General features: G+C 39.8%; 1 protein-coding gene and 1 long non-coding RNA gene across 3 annotated transcripts in view; one reads left to right on the forward strand and one right to left on the reverse strand.

Moving 5' to 3' along the window:
• DHRS7B (dehydrogenase/reductase 7B) overlaps positions 1–16629 on the reverse strand; it is a 41532-nt gene extending 24903 nt beyond the window's left edge. Inside the window, exons 1-2 of one of the 2 annotated variants that reach the window (XM_079134349.1) lie at positions 16482–16501; positions 12346–12478 (exon numbers count right to left, since the gene is read on the reverse strand). Coding sequence is in view for 1 of the 2 variants with exons in the window: in XM_079134347.1 (XP_078990473.1) it covers positions 16482–16501 (20 nt within the window). In the remaining variant the exon portion in view is untranslated. Of the gene's footprint in view, positions 1–12345; positions 12479–16481 lie in introns of both variants that reach the window. The other variant, XM_079134347.1, reaches the window with a different exon arrangement.
• On the forward strand, positions 7980–10481 carry LOC306657892. Its single transcript, XR_013762914.1, has 2 exons — positions 7980–8485; positions 8523–10481. It is a non-coding gene; the product is annotated as an uncharacterized lncRNA (long non-coding RNA).
• Positions 16630–16941: the final 312 nt, after the last annotated feature.

Raw genomic sequence — 16941 nt, forward strand, 5'->3', positions numbered from 1 at the left:
TTAAATGATATTTTAAGAGCCTTTAATATAGACAACATTCTTTTAATGCTAGTATTTGGCAAATGGGAGATAAAAGAACCTTGAGTCTCTGGGAATTTACTCTTGCCTGTAGTCTACCTTGATAATGCCTCCTCATCTTTCATGTCCTGCCTGGGCATCATCTCCTCCCTGAAGCCTTTCAAGCCTGGCCTCCATACCTAGGGAGGGTTAAGCATAATGACTTCGCCACACAATTTCCCTTCCTGAGTGGCAGTTCTGAGAAGAGAATTTGGCTTTTTATTTTCTGCCTCCCACCACCTTCTATGGGTGAGAATTCCACAAATGTTGAATGAGAATGAATCATTAAGATAAACTACGCCAGTCCTCTTGGATTACAAAAATTACTGGAGCTCAGATGTGTCATTTTATTTGCCTATACTCACTCAGTAATGAGCAGAAGCCCCAAACCTGAGACCCAAGGAACAAGAGTGCTCACCATCTATTTTAACTACTTACCAGTAGGCATAAAAAACCCAAACATTCCTGAAACTTTGTTTCTGCAAAAAATCACCAGAACAAATAAAAGTCAACAGGTCCTAGAAACATTCAGTGTTATTTCAAATATACTCATGGTTGAAATCAGATTATTTTGAATTCTAATTCTTAGTTTCCTTCTGGATTCAGACAAACCTCCCTTGTCCACTGTGTCTCTCTTGGACAGTCTGCCTTAATAGAGGATGATGGTTCACCCCAAACTCTAAGATATTTTTAGAACTGAATAACATGATTATGAAATTTAACTAAGAAATGCCATTTACTCCAAAGCAGTTTTTGAAAGAAAATATTTATAATAATCCTCCTAAAAATTTGTATTGCATGGCTTTAATGCCAGAATACAGGAAGGCCACATACTGAAAGGGTAATTGGGAAGGAAAGTTTAATAACCTGGGAGGGCTTTGCCATTGCCAGTGTCTATGCTTTCATTTAAAAATAGCCTTGCAAGGGCCCTAACACTTTATTTTATCTGGCATCCTAGCAAATATTTCCCTGAGGACACAGCTGTGTCTCTTCAGGACAATTAAGCCATATATTTCACCCATCATTAGTACATTTCCCACTTTCCACAGATCAATTTTTCTCCCATTATTTCTCTCAGAGGGTCTTTTTAGGCAGGGGGGGGAAAAAACCTAGAAAATTCTGAAATATGTATTAAAAGAAAAAAATACCATAAGTTGAAAACACCATTAACACATTCACCGTAGACAGGCACAGCAGCACACACCTGTAATCCCAGCAACTCAGGAGACTGAGGCAAGAGGATCTTAAGTCTCGGCAATTTAGTGAGGCCCTAAGAAACTTAGTAAGACCTTGTCTCAAAATAAAAATAAAATGGGTTGAGGATGTGGCTCAGCAGGAAAGCATCTCCCATACCATGCCCCCACCCCACAACTAAAAAAAAGTACAGATCTAGTGCTCCACTCAGCCCCAACCTTTGAAATCACTAACACAGGAAAAGGTGAGACCTGAGAATATAAACTCAATAACCTCCTCTGATGATTTTAATGGGTACTAAAGTTTGAAGTTTAAAGCCCCTGAAGATCTCTGCCATTGTTTCCCTGGGGATGTGCCAACCGGGGCACATCCCAGATGATCTACTGACCTCCATCTACAGGGTCAGGACTAACAACACCTTTCCTCCGGTCTGTCTGCAGGAGTCTAGTGGAAGCTCCCACTAAGACCCTCCATCTAGATCCCCATTCCACTGCTCAACCTATCTAGCGCCACATGCCAATAAATCACAGGACCAACACCATCATAGCCTTTACCCCTGTTTACATAGATCACCACAGGTAAGCCCAGGTATCCTGGGACATCCTCTGGGTCTCAAATCCCAAACCACTTTGAATACTCCCTTTTCTGACCCCATCTCCCACCCCTGGTCATATTCAGAAACTCTGTGGTCCTCTTGGTATGTCATCAGCAAAATTCTCTGCATCTTCAACTTCTGCTCTGAATGGTCTTTTCACCTTCCTGTTCTTCTTCACCAGGCTCTTCTTGAGGACCAGGTTTTCCCCACAGCCCTGCGTAGTGGTAGCTGTTTTCTCTCCCACATCTCTCATATAATGGCTCAGAGGTGCAGTCATCTTTGCTCCTTCTACCCATAACCACCCACTGCCCCCCCACTAAAACCATCTATCTTTCTCCCTTTACTCCTTATCATTTAAAGACTGTTAGTTCCTGTCACGGTCCTGCACATCTCATCATAATTCTTGCTAATTTTATACTCACACAGGTGTGTCCAATAACTGAGTCTCCCAGTTCCTCTATATCTGGTCTTCCATCCTACTTCACTCACTCCCGTGGTCACAATTTTCCTTATCATTCTCAGTGACATTATTTAATCTGACCATCCATGAACATAGAATCTCTCTCCATTTATTTAGTTCTTTGGCATTTTTCATCATTGTTTTGTAGTTTTTCTCATACAAAACTTGTATGAAATTTAAGATTTATATCCAAGTATTTCGTTTTGGGGAGTGCTAATTTAAGTTAGTGGTAATATGTTTACACTCTCAAATTCCACTTCTTTACTGCTGATACATAGAAAATTGACTAGCTTTTACAAATTAACTTTTCATCCTACAACTTTGTGATAATCACTAATTAGTTCCAGGAGCATCTGTCTATTCTTTCAGAGATGATCATGTCATCTGTGAATGAAGACTTTGTGATTTCTTCCTTCCCAATCTGTGGGCATAGAGTTGTTAAAATTTTTCCTTTTTTTTTTTTTTTTAAATATTTTTTAAGTTGTTGATGGACTTTTATTGCGGTGCTGAGAATCGAACCCAGAGTCTCACAAATGCTAGGTAAGCGCTCTGAGTCACAACCCCAGTTTTTTATCTCTTTTTGATATCTATGTTATCTATAGTGATGTTCACCCTTTCATTTCTGATATTAGTCATTTGTATTTTCTGTTTTTTCTCAATTAGGTCTGACTAATGGCTCATGGGTTTTATTTATATTTTAAAAGAACCAGGTTTTTGTTTTATTGATTTTCTCTACTGAGCTCCTGTTTTCAATTTCACTGATTTCTGGGTATAATTTTTATTTTTTTTTTCACTTATTGGATTTTTCTTTCTTTTTTAGTTTCCTAAGGAAGCTTAGATTGATTTTAGATCTTTTCTTCTTTTCTCATATATGCATTCAATGCTATATATTTCCCACTGCTTTTGCCACATTCCACAAATTTTGATGTTTCTTAAAAAAAAAATTATAATTTCTCCCATGACCTAGATGCCACTTAGAATATTCTGAGATTTCCAGTCATCCTGATATTGATTTATAGTGGGCTTTTTTGTTGTTATTGTTTTTGTTTTAGAGTCTAAGTTGCTGAGACTGGCTTTGAACTTGGATCCTTCTGGCTCAGCCTCCGGCATCACTGGGATTACAGGTGTGGGCCACCACACCCAACTGATTTCTAGTTTAATTTCATCATCATCTGAAAGCAGTGTGTGATTTTTTTTTTTTTTTCTCTCTCCAATACTGGGAATTGAACCTATGGGTGATCTAACACTGAGCTACATCTTCAAATGTTAATTACATCCAGTTGACTGATGATGATGCTGAGTTCACTAGGTTCTTAATTGATTTTCTGTGTGCTGACCCTATTTGTGACAGAGGGATGTTGAAGTCTCTAAATATGACAGTTGACTCATCTTTCTCCTTGCAGTTCTATCAATTTTTGCCACATGTACTTTGATGATGTATTGTTAGGTGCATCTATACTAAGGATTGCTTTGTCTTTTTAGAGTATTGATCCTTTTATCACAATGTAATGCCCCTTTAACTCTAAAAACTTTCCTTGCTCTGTAGTCTTCTATGTATTAACAGAGCTACTTCTACATTCTTTTGATTATTGTTAGTATGGTAGATATTTTCCATCCCTTTTCTTTTTGCAGTGCTGGGGATCAAAGGCAGAGCTTTACATGTGAGGCAAGTGCTCTACTGAGCTACACTACCAGTCTCATCCCTTTTCTTTTAATCTACATGTGTCCTTACATTTAAAGTGGGGTTCTTATGGTTCATATAGTTGGATCTTACATTTTGATCCACTCTAATAATCAGTCTTTTCATTGGTGTATTTAGATCACTGGCACTTTGAGTGATTATTGATATAACTGGATTAATATCTACCACCTTTGTAACTGTTTTTGTTTATTGCCCCTGTTTTTTGTTCCTCTTTTTGTCTTCCATACTTCTTCTGCTCTTTGCAATTTTCACTGAACATTTTATACGATTCCATTTTCTCCTTTTTAAGGATAGCAATTCTTTTTTCACTTTTCAAAGTGACTGCCCTACAGTTTGCAATGCACATTTACAATGAAGCAAAGACCACTTTCAAATAACATACCACTTCAGACACTCAAAGTATCCTATAACAAAATAGTCCTGATTACTCTATCCCCTCCCTGTATCATTGCTGTTATTTATTTCACAGATAAGAGCACACATAAACTTACAGCTATATAAGCATACATTATCAAATACATTGTTGCTCTTATTATTTTGGACAAACTTATCTGTTAGATTAATTAAGAGAAAGAAAAAAATTAAGCCTATTGATAACCTTAATTTTAGGACTGCTGACCTCCAAAACTGTAATATAATAAACCTGTTGGTTTTTGTTGTTGTTGTTGTTGTTGTTGTTGTTTTTCAGTTCTGGGGATTGAACCCAGGGCCTCCAGCACTCTACCAACTGAGCTATATCCCCAGCCAGACCTATTTTGTATTTTATTTAGAGACAGGGTCTCACTGAGTTGCTTAGGGTTTGTAAGGATGGCTTTGAACTTGAAATCTTCCTGTCTCAGTCTCCTGAGCTGCTGGGGATTACAGGCATGCACCACCACATCTGGCAAGTATGTGAAACTTAAAAAAAAAAAAAAAAATACAATTAACAATAAATGCTGGCAATGGTATGGAAGGGAAAGGAACTCTTAGGCACTGTTGATGGGAATGTAAACTAGTAAAGCCACAATGGAAATCAGTATAAAGGATCCTTAAAAAGCTAAAAATAGAACTATCATATGATCCAGCTATACCACTCCTTGGTATTTATCCAAAAGAATTTAAGTCAGCATACTTTAGAAAAATATGCATACTGAAGATATAAAATGAGACAAGAGAAAGCTCATAATTGTTTGGTGCTGCCTGCCAGAGCTCCTAGAACTCTAGGTTGTACTTGATCTGTTCACGTGTTGTCTCTCTCTGGTGGCTTAAGGTGATTTATCTGTTACCTGTGCTAGGTACAAAGTGGATGCTGAATAAATGTTTGTTGAATGAATGATGAATAGGTGAAATGCATATGTGAAGGGATCAAAATGAACACCTCTCTTATTGCCTTTTATCTCCTAGTTCTCAGCAACTGGTATTTGAGTACCTCAGTTACCATCCCAGAGTCAGCAGACAGCAAGACTGGGAACACTGGTATGAGAATTACTATTTGAATATCACAGTTTATAAATCTCTAAGATGAGAGATAAAAAGCCCATCCTCTGTAAAGACCTAGCAGGAAAAAATCCTGACAGGAAGAGAGACTATGCTCATCTCAATGTTTTTTTATATATTATAGGATACTACAAGGTCTAATATCACAACCCATGATTCCTTTGAACATATGACAACTCCTCAAAAAGAAATACATTTTTATTTCTAATATAATATTTTAACTAGGCGCAATGGAATACACCTATAATTTCAGCAACTTGGGCAGAATTACAAGCTCAAGGCTAGCAAGGGCAACTTAGCAAGAGCCTGTCTCCAGAAAGCAGGGGAGGGTGCAGGGGACGATCTGGGGATGTAGTTCAGCAATAGAGTTCCCCTGGATTCAATTCCAGTACCTCCCCCCAAAAAAATTACTCTTTTGCCTATTCTGTGGCTTTTTTTTTTTAACATACTGACAACTTAGTGAAATGATAATATTACACAGATACCTAAGTTACACTAAAAACAATTTTTGGCCTGTTACCATTCATGACAATTGTGTGTGGGGGGGGGATAAAACATTGATAACAACTACATGTTTTAATATCTGCAATATGCCAGACACTGGGCTACTTCATACTCATGATCTCATTTCTATGAAGCAATTCTGTGAAGTATGATAGATATTAAGAAAAGTACCTAAAGCCACAGAGCCAGCAAATGGCAGAATAAGATGTGAACCCAGATAGTCAGATGCTAAAGCCCACATTCTTAACTCTTAAGTGCATCAAACGGGGTCACATAAAAACAACAATCCCTTAGCTGGCTCCTTGAATAGGATGAATTCTAATACTGTCTAGGCGATGACCAGATCCCTAAACTCAGTTCTAAACACCAAAAAAGAATTCAAATGCTTCTATGCAATAACTGAATATAAACAAGCTAGTTGCTCAACAGGAACTGGGTAATTTCCTTGATTCAGTTTAGATAACATTTTAAAACAATATGGATTATGATGCCATATTTGCAGAGAATTTTTTAACAACAGTAGTTTCCTTATATAGTATCCAATTTACCAACTGCTAAGTACTGCTCACATAAGTATGTTAAAATTTATATCTCCCTATAAAACTCAGTGTTCCCAGTACAAACACAATCTTACTTAATAAAACAAGAGTTAAGTACAGAAGCAAGTTCAAACCACTGACAAGCAGTTCAATAAATCCAGGAGCCATCAGCAGACCTGTCCCTCCATTAGGTAGTTTAGGCTAAGACACAGGTTACAGTGAACTTTGGGGCATGGGAGATCCAAAGAAATTTGTGATTTCCCACCTTGGTTGGTAGCAAGATACTTCCAATCAATTTTCATGCCATTCAATCTCAGTTTTCACCTCCAGGTTTTCAGCATCCCAGAATATACTGAGTTCATTTCTGCATTAAAATGGTAATAGTGCCAGCTGTAGTGGGGCACACCTGTTATCCCAGAGACTCGGGAGCCTGAGACAGAAGGATCTCAGGTTCAAGGTCAGTCTCAGCAATTTAGCAAGGCCCTCAGCAACTTAGTCTCGAAAATAAAAAAGAGCTGGGGATACGACTCAGTGGTGAAGTGCCCCTGGGTTAAATCCCCAGTATCCCTCCCAAAAAAGGTAACATTCCCTATCAAAGACAAGTCTCATATGGATATAAGTGGGTGGGAGTTAGAAATGACATTATTAACATTAATGATAAGACAGGCCCTGGACAGGTTAATAACCAGTCATAGAATTTTGGAAACCAGTCAAACTTAAGTAAAACTACTAGTAATATTTCTCTTTATTTAAAAAAAAAAAAAATCAACGTATAAGAAATTATAGAATTAATCATTTGCGTGCACCCTAACCACTGTGAGAAATAGAAAGTTCAGTGGTCCATTTTCAGAATATAGTATTTAGCCTTAATTGAATCCAATTGTTGCCATTTTAATTATAGCCTTTTCCTTTGCCCACTCCAATTTTTAGATTAGCTACTTGTGTGGACTGTAACCCTGAGCTCCTCCTATCAGGGCAAAGGGCAGGGATGCATAGGGACAAAAACAAGTGGACTACCTGCATTAGCAGCCCAGGTGTGCTGGCTAGCTAGGTTAGATAGTAAGCCCTCTAACAGAAGTTTGCCTTGCCCACCCACTTCCAAGCAGTATTTGATTTCTTGCAGCACCTAGTTATTTCTAACACCACAAACAAGTATATAGTATTCATGAACCATTTCTAGAATAACCCCTGTATGGTACATTTTAGACATTCATTTGGTATAACATTTTACTGCACTGTAAGTCTAAGTAAATTTTAAAACTTGAATTTTCCTTGTTGTGAAAAAGGAAAGAGATCTTATATTCTTAACTCACCCCCACAACACACACACCCATTTTCTTAGAGCATTTCTTTGAAAAACCTAGTGGGTTTTTCTGGGGGGGGGCGGGCAGTGGGTACTGGGTTTGAACTCAGGGGCACTCAGCCACATCTTCAGTCCTGTAGACAAAGGGTTTCACTGAGTTGTTTAGAGTCTCACTTTTGGTGAGGCTGGCATTGAACCTTCCGTCCTCCTGCCTCCACCTCCTGAGTCACTGGGATTACAAGGCATGTGCCACCACGCCAGCTTGAAGAACCTAGATTTTTTTTTTTTTTTGTTCATTTGTTTTTTGAGACAGGGTTTCACTAAATTACCCAAGCTGGCTGCCACCTCCAGAGTTGCTGGGATTATAGGTGTGTGCCCCCATGGCCCAGCAAAACCTAGTACTTTAAATCCATCCTTTGTTTCTTTTAAATGTATGCAAACTTTAGCTAGCTCTAGTCAGCAGTAAAGCCCAGGACTGTTTTTCTCAAGGGCTGGAACCCCATCTTTTAAAATGTAAACATCAAGGAAGACAACCACCCTGGAAGTTTAGTCTGGGTGCCTTGATTACCTGCCTTCCATAGACACAAGATGTTTTCTTTTTCCTTTAGATAAAGGCATTTAAATAGCACAAATGACTACCTCAATCAATTACTAGGCATTAGAGGTGAATTAGTAATTAGAGGCATTACTAGGTGAATTTAGGATGAATTATGAAAGCATATATAGCAAATGGTGCTCTGAAGTGTTCTTACAAGAGGACAAATCCCATTAATCTTGAGACTATGTACATAACCAGCTATATCTGCTTGGCTACAAATGGTGGGATTTCATTTGTCTTTGTAATCTCAGTCTGATTTAGGGCTTATTCAATAACAAAACTAATTTCTGTCTTTTCCACATTTGTGAAAAGCATTTTCTTTCTTCTTTTTTTTTTTTTTTTTTTTTTTTTTGGGGGGGGTGGGTACTGGTGATTGAACTCAGGGGCACTCTACCACTGAGCCACACGCCCAGTCCTATTTTATATTTTATTTAGAGAAAGGATCTCACTGAATTGCTTAGTGCCTTTTGCTGAGGTAGGCTTTGAACTTTCGATCCTCCTGCCTCAGTCTCCTGAGCCACTGGGATTAGAGGCATACACCAGCATGCCTGGCAAGAAAAGCATTTTCTAGGTTGACAAGATACTGTACTTTTAATATTCTCCTCACATACAGGGAACATTATACAACCTGTCCTGGCTCACATCACTGCTGCTTTCATAGTTCCCTCAAAATGGCACCAGACACACAAACTTTAACTTGCTGGCAATAGAAAGGAAAACGAGTCAGGGACATGAATATATAAGCAAGCCTTCAAACAGGGCTTGTACTTGAGAAGGGAGCCATTGCAGTGATGGAGGGTTTCAAGCCAGCTGCCTGGACAAGGGGGAAACCTACTTTTATTCATGCAAGAGTGGGACGGTGGGCTGGAGTTTAGGAATGTTACAGGCTTTAGGTGCACTTTAACAGTGTTTTTTGTTTTGCTTTGTTTTGTTTTCTGGGAAAGCACTTTAACTTTAAAGGAGGGACAGTTGTCCTGTCATCCTGGAGTCAAATATTACATATCTCATATCGACGCCACATCCTCTACAAACATCTCTGCCTTGTGATGAGGAAGAGTTGCTGTAGCTGCTAAGAGGACACATAGGTGGGAAGTGGAAGGATCCTGGAAATTTGCTGTTTTGGTGACTCCTCAACAGTTTTATCCTTTAGGTTGTTTGTCCTTGGAGAGTCATGGTGAGGGTATCCTGGCTTTAATGATGCACCTAGTTTTGAGGAAGATAAAACAGAGTAAGTGTTGAAGCCAGAGTTTTAGATGAAACCAGATGCTCTGCTTTACCAATTTTTTTCTGGGTTCTTGTCTCACAAATTTGAAGAATAAAATCCACAGATGATAACAGAAGGCAAGAGTGAACAGAATAATATTTATTTAAATGAGAACTCCCACAAGGCAAGAGAGGAACGGATAGCAAGATTTTCCACTTAAATGTACTAATCTAAGGGCTCATATAGCTTCCAGGTAGAGGCGCTGATCAAAATTCATGCTAAACAGGTATTAGAAAAGTGTTAAGTCTATTGGCTTGGTCCCTGACCCTCTGACTGGCTGCATCCTTTAGCCCTTGATTTTGAACCTTCCTGTAAGGTCCATTCTGGTCTATCCATGAGTTTAACTAACTCCTTTGTCCTGAAGTGCAGGGAAAATAGAAGTGGTACTTCATATCTCCAAGCCCATTCTCTGAGTTTGGGCAGGTAAGCACGTTTCTCATACCCTTCAAGAGTTTTTTATTCCCTTGAGAAAGGGGTGTCCTGATAAGAGCTTTTTGAGACTAAGAGCCCATTCCTGGATCAAAGAGCTACAAATCAGAACAGAAACTATGCAAGTCCTAGAAGAAAACATAAGGTCAGCACTCCAACATACAGGCACAGGCAATGACTTTCTTAATAGAACCCCAAAAGCTCAGGAAATAATGCCCAGAGTTAATAAATGGGATGGCATCAAATTTAAAAGTTTCTGCACAGCAAAGGAAACAATTAGGAATATGAAGAGAGGACCTACAGAATGGGAGAAAATCTTCTGAAGAAGGATTAAATCCAGAATATGTAAAGAACTCAAAATACACTTTAAAAATCCAATTAGCAAATGGGCAAATGAATTAAACACTTCTCAAAAGAAGAAATACAAATGGCCAACAAATATATGAAAAAACGTTCAACATCATTAGCAATTAGGGAAATGCAAATCAAAAACTACACTGACATTTCATCTCACACCAGTCAGAATGGCAGTCATCAAGAATAAAAATAATAACAAAATGCTGAAGAGGATGTGGAGAAAAAGGAACACTTTCACACTGTTGCTGGAACTGTAAATTAGTACAATCACTATGGAAATCAGTATGAAGTGGCATGGAACCACTATATGACCCAGCTCTACCACTCCTTGGTATTCATCCTAAATATTTAAAGTCAGCATCCTGTAGTGAAACGTGCATACCCATGTTTATAGCAGCACATTTCACAATAGCCAAACTATTGAACCAGCCTAAGAGTCCATAGATGGATAAACAGATTATTTTAAATGTGTTATATTTACACAATGGAGTTATAGTCAGCTATAAACAATGAAATTATGTCATTTGCAGGAAAATGGATGGGACTTGAGAACATTATGTTAAGTGAAATAAGTCAAAGTCAAAGATCATGTGTTTTCTCTTACGTGCTAAGAGGGAAAAGGAAAGATGGTGGCTGAGTAGAGGAAAGGGACCAGAAGGAGTGAGGAAGGGAGGGAAAGGGGAAATACTGGGGGATGATATTGGCCAAATTATAGTTATATCATGTTAATGTACAAATATGCAACAAATCCCATTATTATATACAATTGTAATGTACCAATAAAATAAATATGGGCAGAAAAAAGAGCCCATTCCAATCATTTGCCTGTATGACACCTCCACATAGATTACTTCAAAGGCATCTTATTCAAAACTGAACTCCTGATCTGGGGTTTCCTACAACAGATGTACAAGCTAGAAAAGAATCAGCCCAAACCGCTTTCCCTTTTCACCCAATGCCAACCTATCACCAAGCCTCGCTGATCACACCTTTTAAGTAGCCCTCAAATCCATGACTTCTGCATCCATCTGAAGAGCCAGAATAATTTTTCATAAACACAGACCTGATAGTACTACTTCCTGACTGAAACTATTCAATGGCTTCTGCCGTTCTTAGGATAAGTCCTGAATCCTTGGCATGGCCTACAAGGCTTGCATTGTCTGACCCCTGCCTACCTATACAATCTCATCTCAACTCTCTCCTTCCCTCTCTGTTCTCCATCTCCAACTGTGACATAACTGCTCCACAAGAGCAGAGACCATGCATATTTGCTCACCACTGTATCCCTAGCACATGATAAATAACTATTGAGGAATGATGGTGATAAAACAACTGTATTATCTTAAGTGGAAGCAAGTGAAACATTCACTAAATTATACACAATAGAGGGAAAAGGTGTCTCATCCATGTTTGTATCCTAGGTAGCCAACACAGGGCTTGGACCATAGTGGAGCTTAAAAAAAATGTTAAGTCAATTTACAAATCAGAGACAAATATAATGAAATACTGGCACTCTACGTCTATTTAGCTTTGCACTGCAAATTATCACACACTGATTAAGTCTCACATTTAGGTATTTATCTCTCTTTCCATCCCAATTCGCTCCTGTGGGGGAGACTGAAGTCTAAACACATTCTTGAAGTAGAAGACTGGGCTCTAAGACAGAGCTAAAAAACAGACATGGTTTGTGAAACTGACTGCATGTTCTGAGAAGCAAATAAACAAGAATGGGACTAGGAGAAGGAGTTGGGGGTTATTGATCTTAGGATAAAGATCCCTATCTGCACTTGGCATCTGATCTTGCAACATTCTCCACCCTTTGGCCACACAGGTCTTCCAATAACCACAACATACAAGATCCTCTTACCTTCAAGCTTTACCACATGACCTTCCCTCACTGTTACAGCTCTTTGCCCAATTTAACTCTGAAGGATGAGGGAGGAAGAAGATAAAATATTGTTCTTTCCCCAGTAAATCCTTTCCCAGTGACAAGGCAATCCCTGGGAAGGAGACACACATCAGTCCTAAAATGGCAGTCCCTGGTAAGAAAATAAACATTGATCCTTTCCCTGAAATTCCCTCCCAATAACAGTAAAGCTACATATTAATTCTGCCGCAGCGACAATATGAAGATCCTCCCCCAAATGACAAGATAAGCACTGGGCACTGAGAACTGAACCCTCCATGTGTACCCAGTAAAAACACTGCCCAGTAAAAACAAGTTTCAAATTCTCACAACTTCCTGAATGCCCAAACTAACATTCTGTTAAAGACATTAAGTCACCTCTCAACACCTATAAAAACCCAGATCCCTTCTGTAACCAGGAGACATTTTCTACACAGAAAGTGAGCCCCTCCACACCTTACTCTGCTGCTGAATAAAACTCATAGCTGATCCATGAAGTCTGCTCCCATCCCGGTTATTTGCACTTTAATTATGGTGTCGAAACCGTTTTGGTTATTTTTGTTACACACTCCAACTCAATCCTTGTGATCTCAATAAATATTATTAAGACATTTACTAGAGGCAGTCACACCTGTCTCTCCCAACTCCCTCCCCCTTGTTAGCTATGTATTCTCATGGCGCTCTCTACTGTCCTCCACAGCAGGTACAACAGTAATGAATATTTAGTTTTAATGATATGGTATCTCTTGGTAGATTTATAAAAAATCTTACTTTATCAAGTCATCATTGTATCCCAAACACCTGTACACAGCTTGAACATAGCAGGTATAAATATCTGTCAAATAAGGAATGGGGGTTAGGGGTAAAATTTGAAGATAGAGCAGTTGCCTAGCATACATGAGGCCCTGGGTTCACCAAAATCAAAAACAAAAAGTTGATAATCATCAGGTTTTAGAGTGACATAGAATTGTCTCTGCCTTTACTATTTCCGTACCTGTGTATAAAATTCTTATAAACTCTCAGCCCACTTTCTTCATCTATAAATACAGTAGTTCCTATTTTACAAAGTTATTATAGGATTGAATAATACATAAAGTACTTAGCATAGTGCCTGGTCATAGCAAATGCTCAATAAATAGTAACTATTACAGGTTAGGCAAAAATCTGAAATGTTCCAAAGTCCAAACCTTTTAGGTACCAACACAGGGAGAAAATTCCAACTCTGACCTCATGTGATAGGTCACAATAAATATAGAATACTGACCTACTGCAGTGGTCATGAGCATGCCAGTCTTGCTCCAGAATTGGTGGTTTAGGTTACCTTTACTCAGCAGTATATCTGAATTTATTCCATTTTATTCAGTTTGAAAGGGAGCTGAAGGAAAGCAATTTGCAATGGGTGAATATAACCAAATGTTGCAAAGGGGTAAAAAAAAAATTAGGTAGTTCATTGTTTCTTTCTTTCTTTCTTTTTTTTTTTTTTTTTTAGTTGTTTTGGACCTTTATTTTTTTATTTACTTATGCGGTGCTGAGAATCAAACCCAGTGACTCACACATGCTAGGCAAGCACTCCACCACTGAGCTACAACCTCAGCCCCTCACTGTCTCTTAAAAAATATCATTTCAGGAAAACATACTTGAGGTATATCTTTTTTTTTCTTCTTAATGGTACTGGGGATCAAACCCAGGGTCTCACACATGCTAGGCTCTACCACTGAACCATATCCCTAGGCCTTTATTTTTTTATTTTGAAACAGGGTTTCACTAAATTGTCCTGGCTGGTCTCAAACCTGCAATCTCCCAGGCCTCAGCCGCCCAGCAGGTGGGATTACAACTGTGTGCAACATATATCCATTTTTATAATGCAAACCCTATAAAGCAAGCCCCCACACCACTACATAGCCTTCCAGCCTACTGTTAATTCAGAAGCCTCACCACATTATTTTTGGGGTTGTCAGAATAACACCTCAGGAAATCTCAGCAGAAAAGAGCTGCTACAGGTCATCCCTGTCCAAGACCCAGATATGACCCTTCCTTTCATCTCCATTTGCTCCTATCATAAGCCTCTGAAGAAACACCCATCTTGGGGGAAAAAAGTTGGGTAGCCTTCAATAGCCTGATTAAGTTACTAGAAAGCTACATTTTTTTTTTTTTTTTTTTAAATACTGGGGCTTGAACCCAGAGGTGCTTAAAAACTGAGTCATATCCAGCCCTTTTTTAGATTTTACTTAGAGACAGGATCTGGCTGAGTTGCTTAGGGCCTCACTAAATTATGGAGGCTGACTTTGAACTCCTGATCCTCATGCCTCAGGCATTCGCCACCGCCTAGCTCTTCTTTCTTTGATTTGAGACTGGGGTACGTTAATGTTGCCCAGTCAGACCTCCAACTCCTGGGCTTGAGCAATCCAGTCTCAGGCTCCAGAGAAGGTGGAACTACAGACTCTACCAGTGTAACTGGCTTTGGGGGTAGTGCATGCCAGGGATGGAACTAAGGGCCTCCAGCATGCTAGGCACCTGCTCTACACTGAGCTAGACCTTCTTTATTCTTCCCCATCCACCTCTTCTTTTTTTGGTACCATACCTAGGGGCATTTTACAACTGAGGTACAACCTCAGTCCTTTTCATTTTTTATTTTGAGACAGGGTCTCACTAAGGTGCCCAGGCTGGTGATGAACTTGAGCCTTGTCTGACTCAGCTTCCCATGTAGCTGGGATTACATCACACCTGGCAAGACCTTAATTTTTTTTAACATAATTTCTTTAACAAAGCCTTATGCAAAAACAACCATTGTACCTGAATAATCACATATTTTTGCAAAGAGTCCTTCATCTAAAAGCTTGCCTCTATCACTAAATTGCTGTAGACAATTTAGCTTCCATAGCTCTCCTGTAAACACATAGTGATACCACCCACTTTACTCATGTGTTCAGGAATAAGAAAAATATCTTTATAGCCATTCCAGTGAGTGCTCAAAAAGATTAGTTCCTCTCCCTGCCCTTTGAAAAAGTAGATTTTTTTTTTTTTTTTGCTAATTCAAACTATTACGAAGCTAAGGATCTCCCTTTCCACCTGCCACTTAACTAGAAACTGACTTTTTCCCCCCTTCCCTATACAGGCTGGGAGACGTGAAAAGCACTTCCAAGCAATTCCACTACGAGAAGCAAGTATAAGTTCACTAAGCACATGCATAAATGAAGCCTAAGTTACTTTGAGACCCGGACTCAAAAGAAGAAGGGAAAAAAGATATCGTCTCAATCTCAAATCACTATACCAAAGGCTTGGGAACTAAAAAGAGAATTAATTCTACAGGCACCATTGTTGAGTACCTACTGTGTGCCAGCCACCAGCTAAGGATCTTACAAGAACAATCATTTACACTTCATCATAGCCTTACGAGTAGGCGTATTACTCCCTACCGCTGAAAAAACAGGCTCTAAGAGTTCAAGACATTTTCCCACCGTCGCACAATCAGAAGCAACCAGACAAGAACTGGAGAAATAAGATATGTAAGACAGTCATTCCCGTGAATGTTCAAAAGTCAGTACTCTCCCCTACCTTGTGGAAAGTCGAATCTCCTTTGCTAGTTCTAAGTCTCCATCACTAGGCTAAGATGCCACCAGCCTCCCGTGCCCTAGCCCTGAGTCACACCACCTGCACACGCTGCAGGACCTCCGATCCGTCGGTGTAGAATTGGAGAAACAGACCCTCGCCAAGCGTACTTTGGTTGCAGTCGCCTTTCACACACTTCGCCTTCGCAGAGCGATGGGCGGCACCGCAACATCACTACTCCCGCTTCCGGCCACGAAAACCAACACGAGACCTTGGTGACAGGCAGGGGGCTCCGCCAACGAGACCACATCAGACACAAGATCTCAGTGTCCGAGCTGAGCCTTCCTTCAGAGTTGCTACCGCGGCGATACGAAATGCATTCGGGCCGGCGCGCCTGCTCAGAGCCCGCGACCTTCGCTCAGCCTCCACGCTGCTTCCCTTCCCTCAGACGGGAAAATATTCATTCGAATCCAGATACGCAGTACTCCTCAGCCCACGCCGGACCCTATCACCTTCATCCAAAAGGTTCCTTCCTCCCCCTACCCTACCTGGTTGCCGGAGAGGCCATAGTCAATCGATTTCATGCTCCCGCCTCGGAAGTGACATAAACTCAGAAATCTGGAATTGACCAATCCCAGTGTTTGGGCTGCGCATGCGCCTCCAACATGAGCCGGCCCCTCGGAAGCGTAGAAAATCGAAGTAGAGTTCTGCTTGAGCACTTCCCTTCATCTTCCGGACGGAAAATCTTAAGGTTACCCATTTGGTTCCGAGCACTTTCGGGGAAGAAAAAAGTTGGAGCATTTACGCTACAGTTATCAAGATTATTATAAAGCTGTAGTAATGAAAAAGAGAGAAGCCGGAAACAGACCCAGGCAGTCACCGCACAACCACCACAACCAAGTAACCATTATGGTGGAACTACTTCTTTTCAATAAATAATGCTAAGCCAGTTGAATGTCGACTCGGGGAAAATGAACGTTGACTCTACTCCATACAAAAGAATCAATT

Source organism: Sciurus vulgaris, assembly GCF_902686455.1.
Source record: "Sciurus vulgaris genome assembly, chromosome: 3".
NCBI lineage: Eukaryota > Metazoa > Chordata > Mammalia > Rodentia > Sciuridae > Sciurus > Sciurus vulgaris.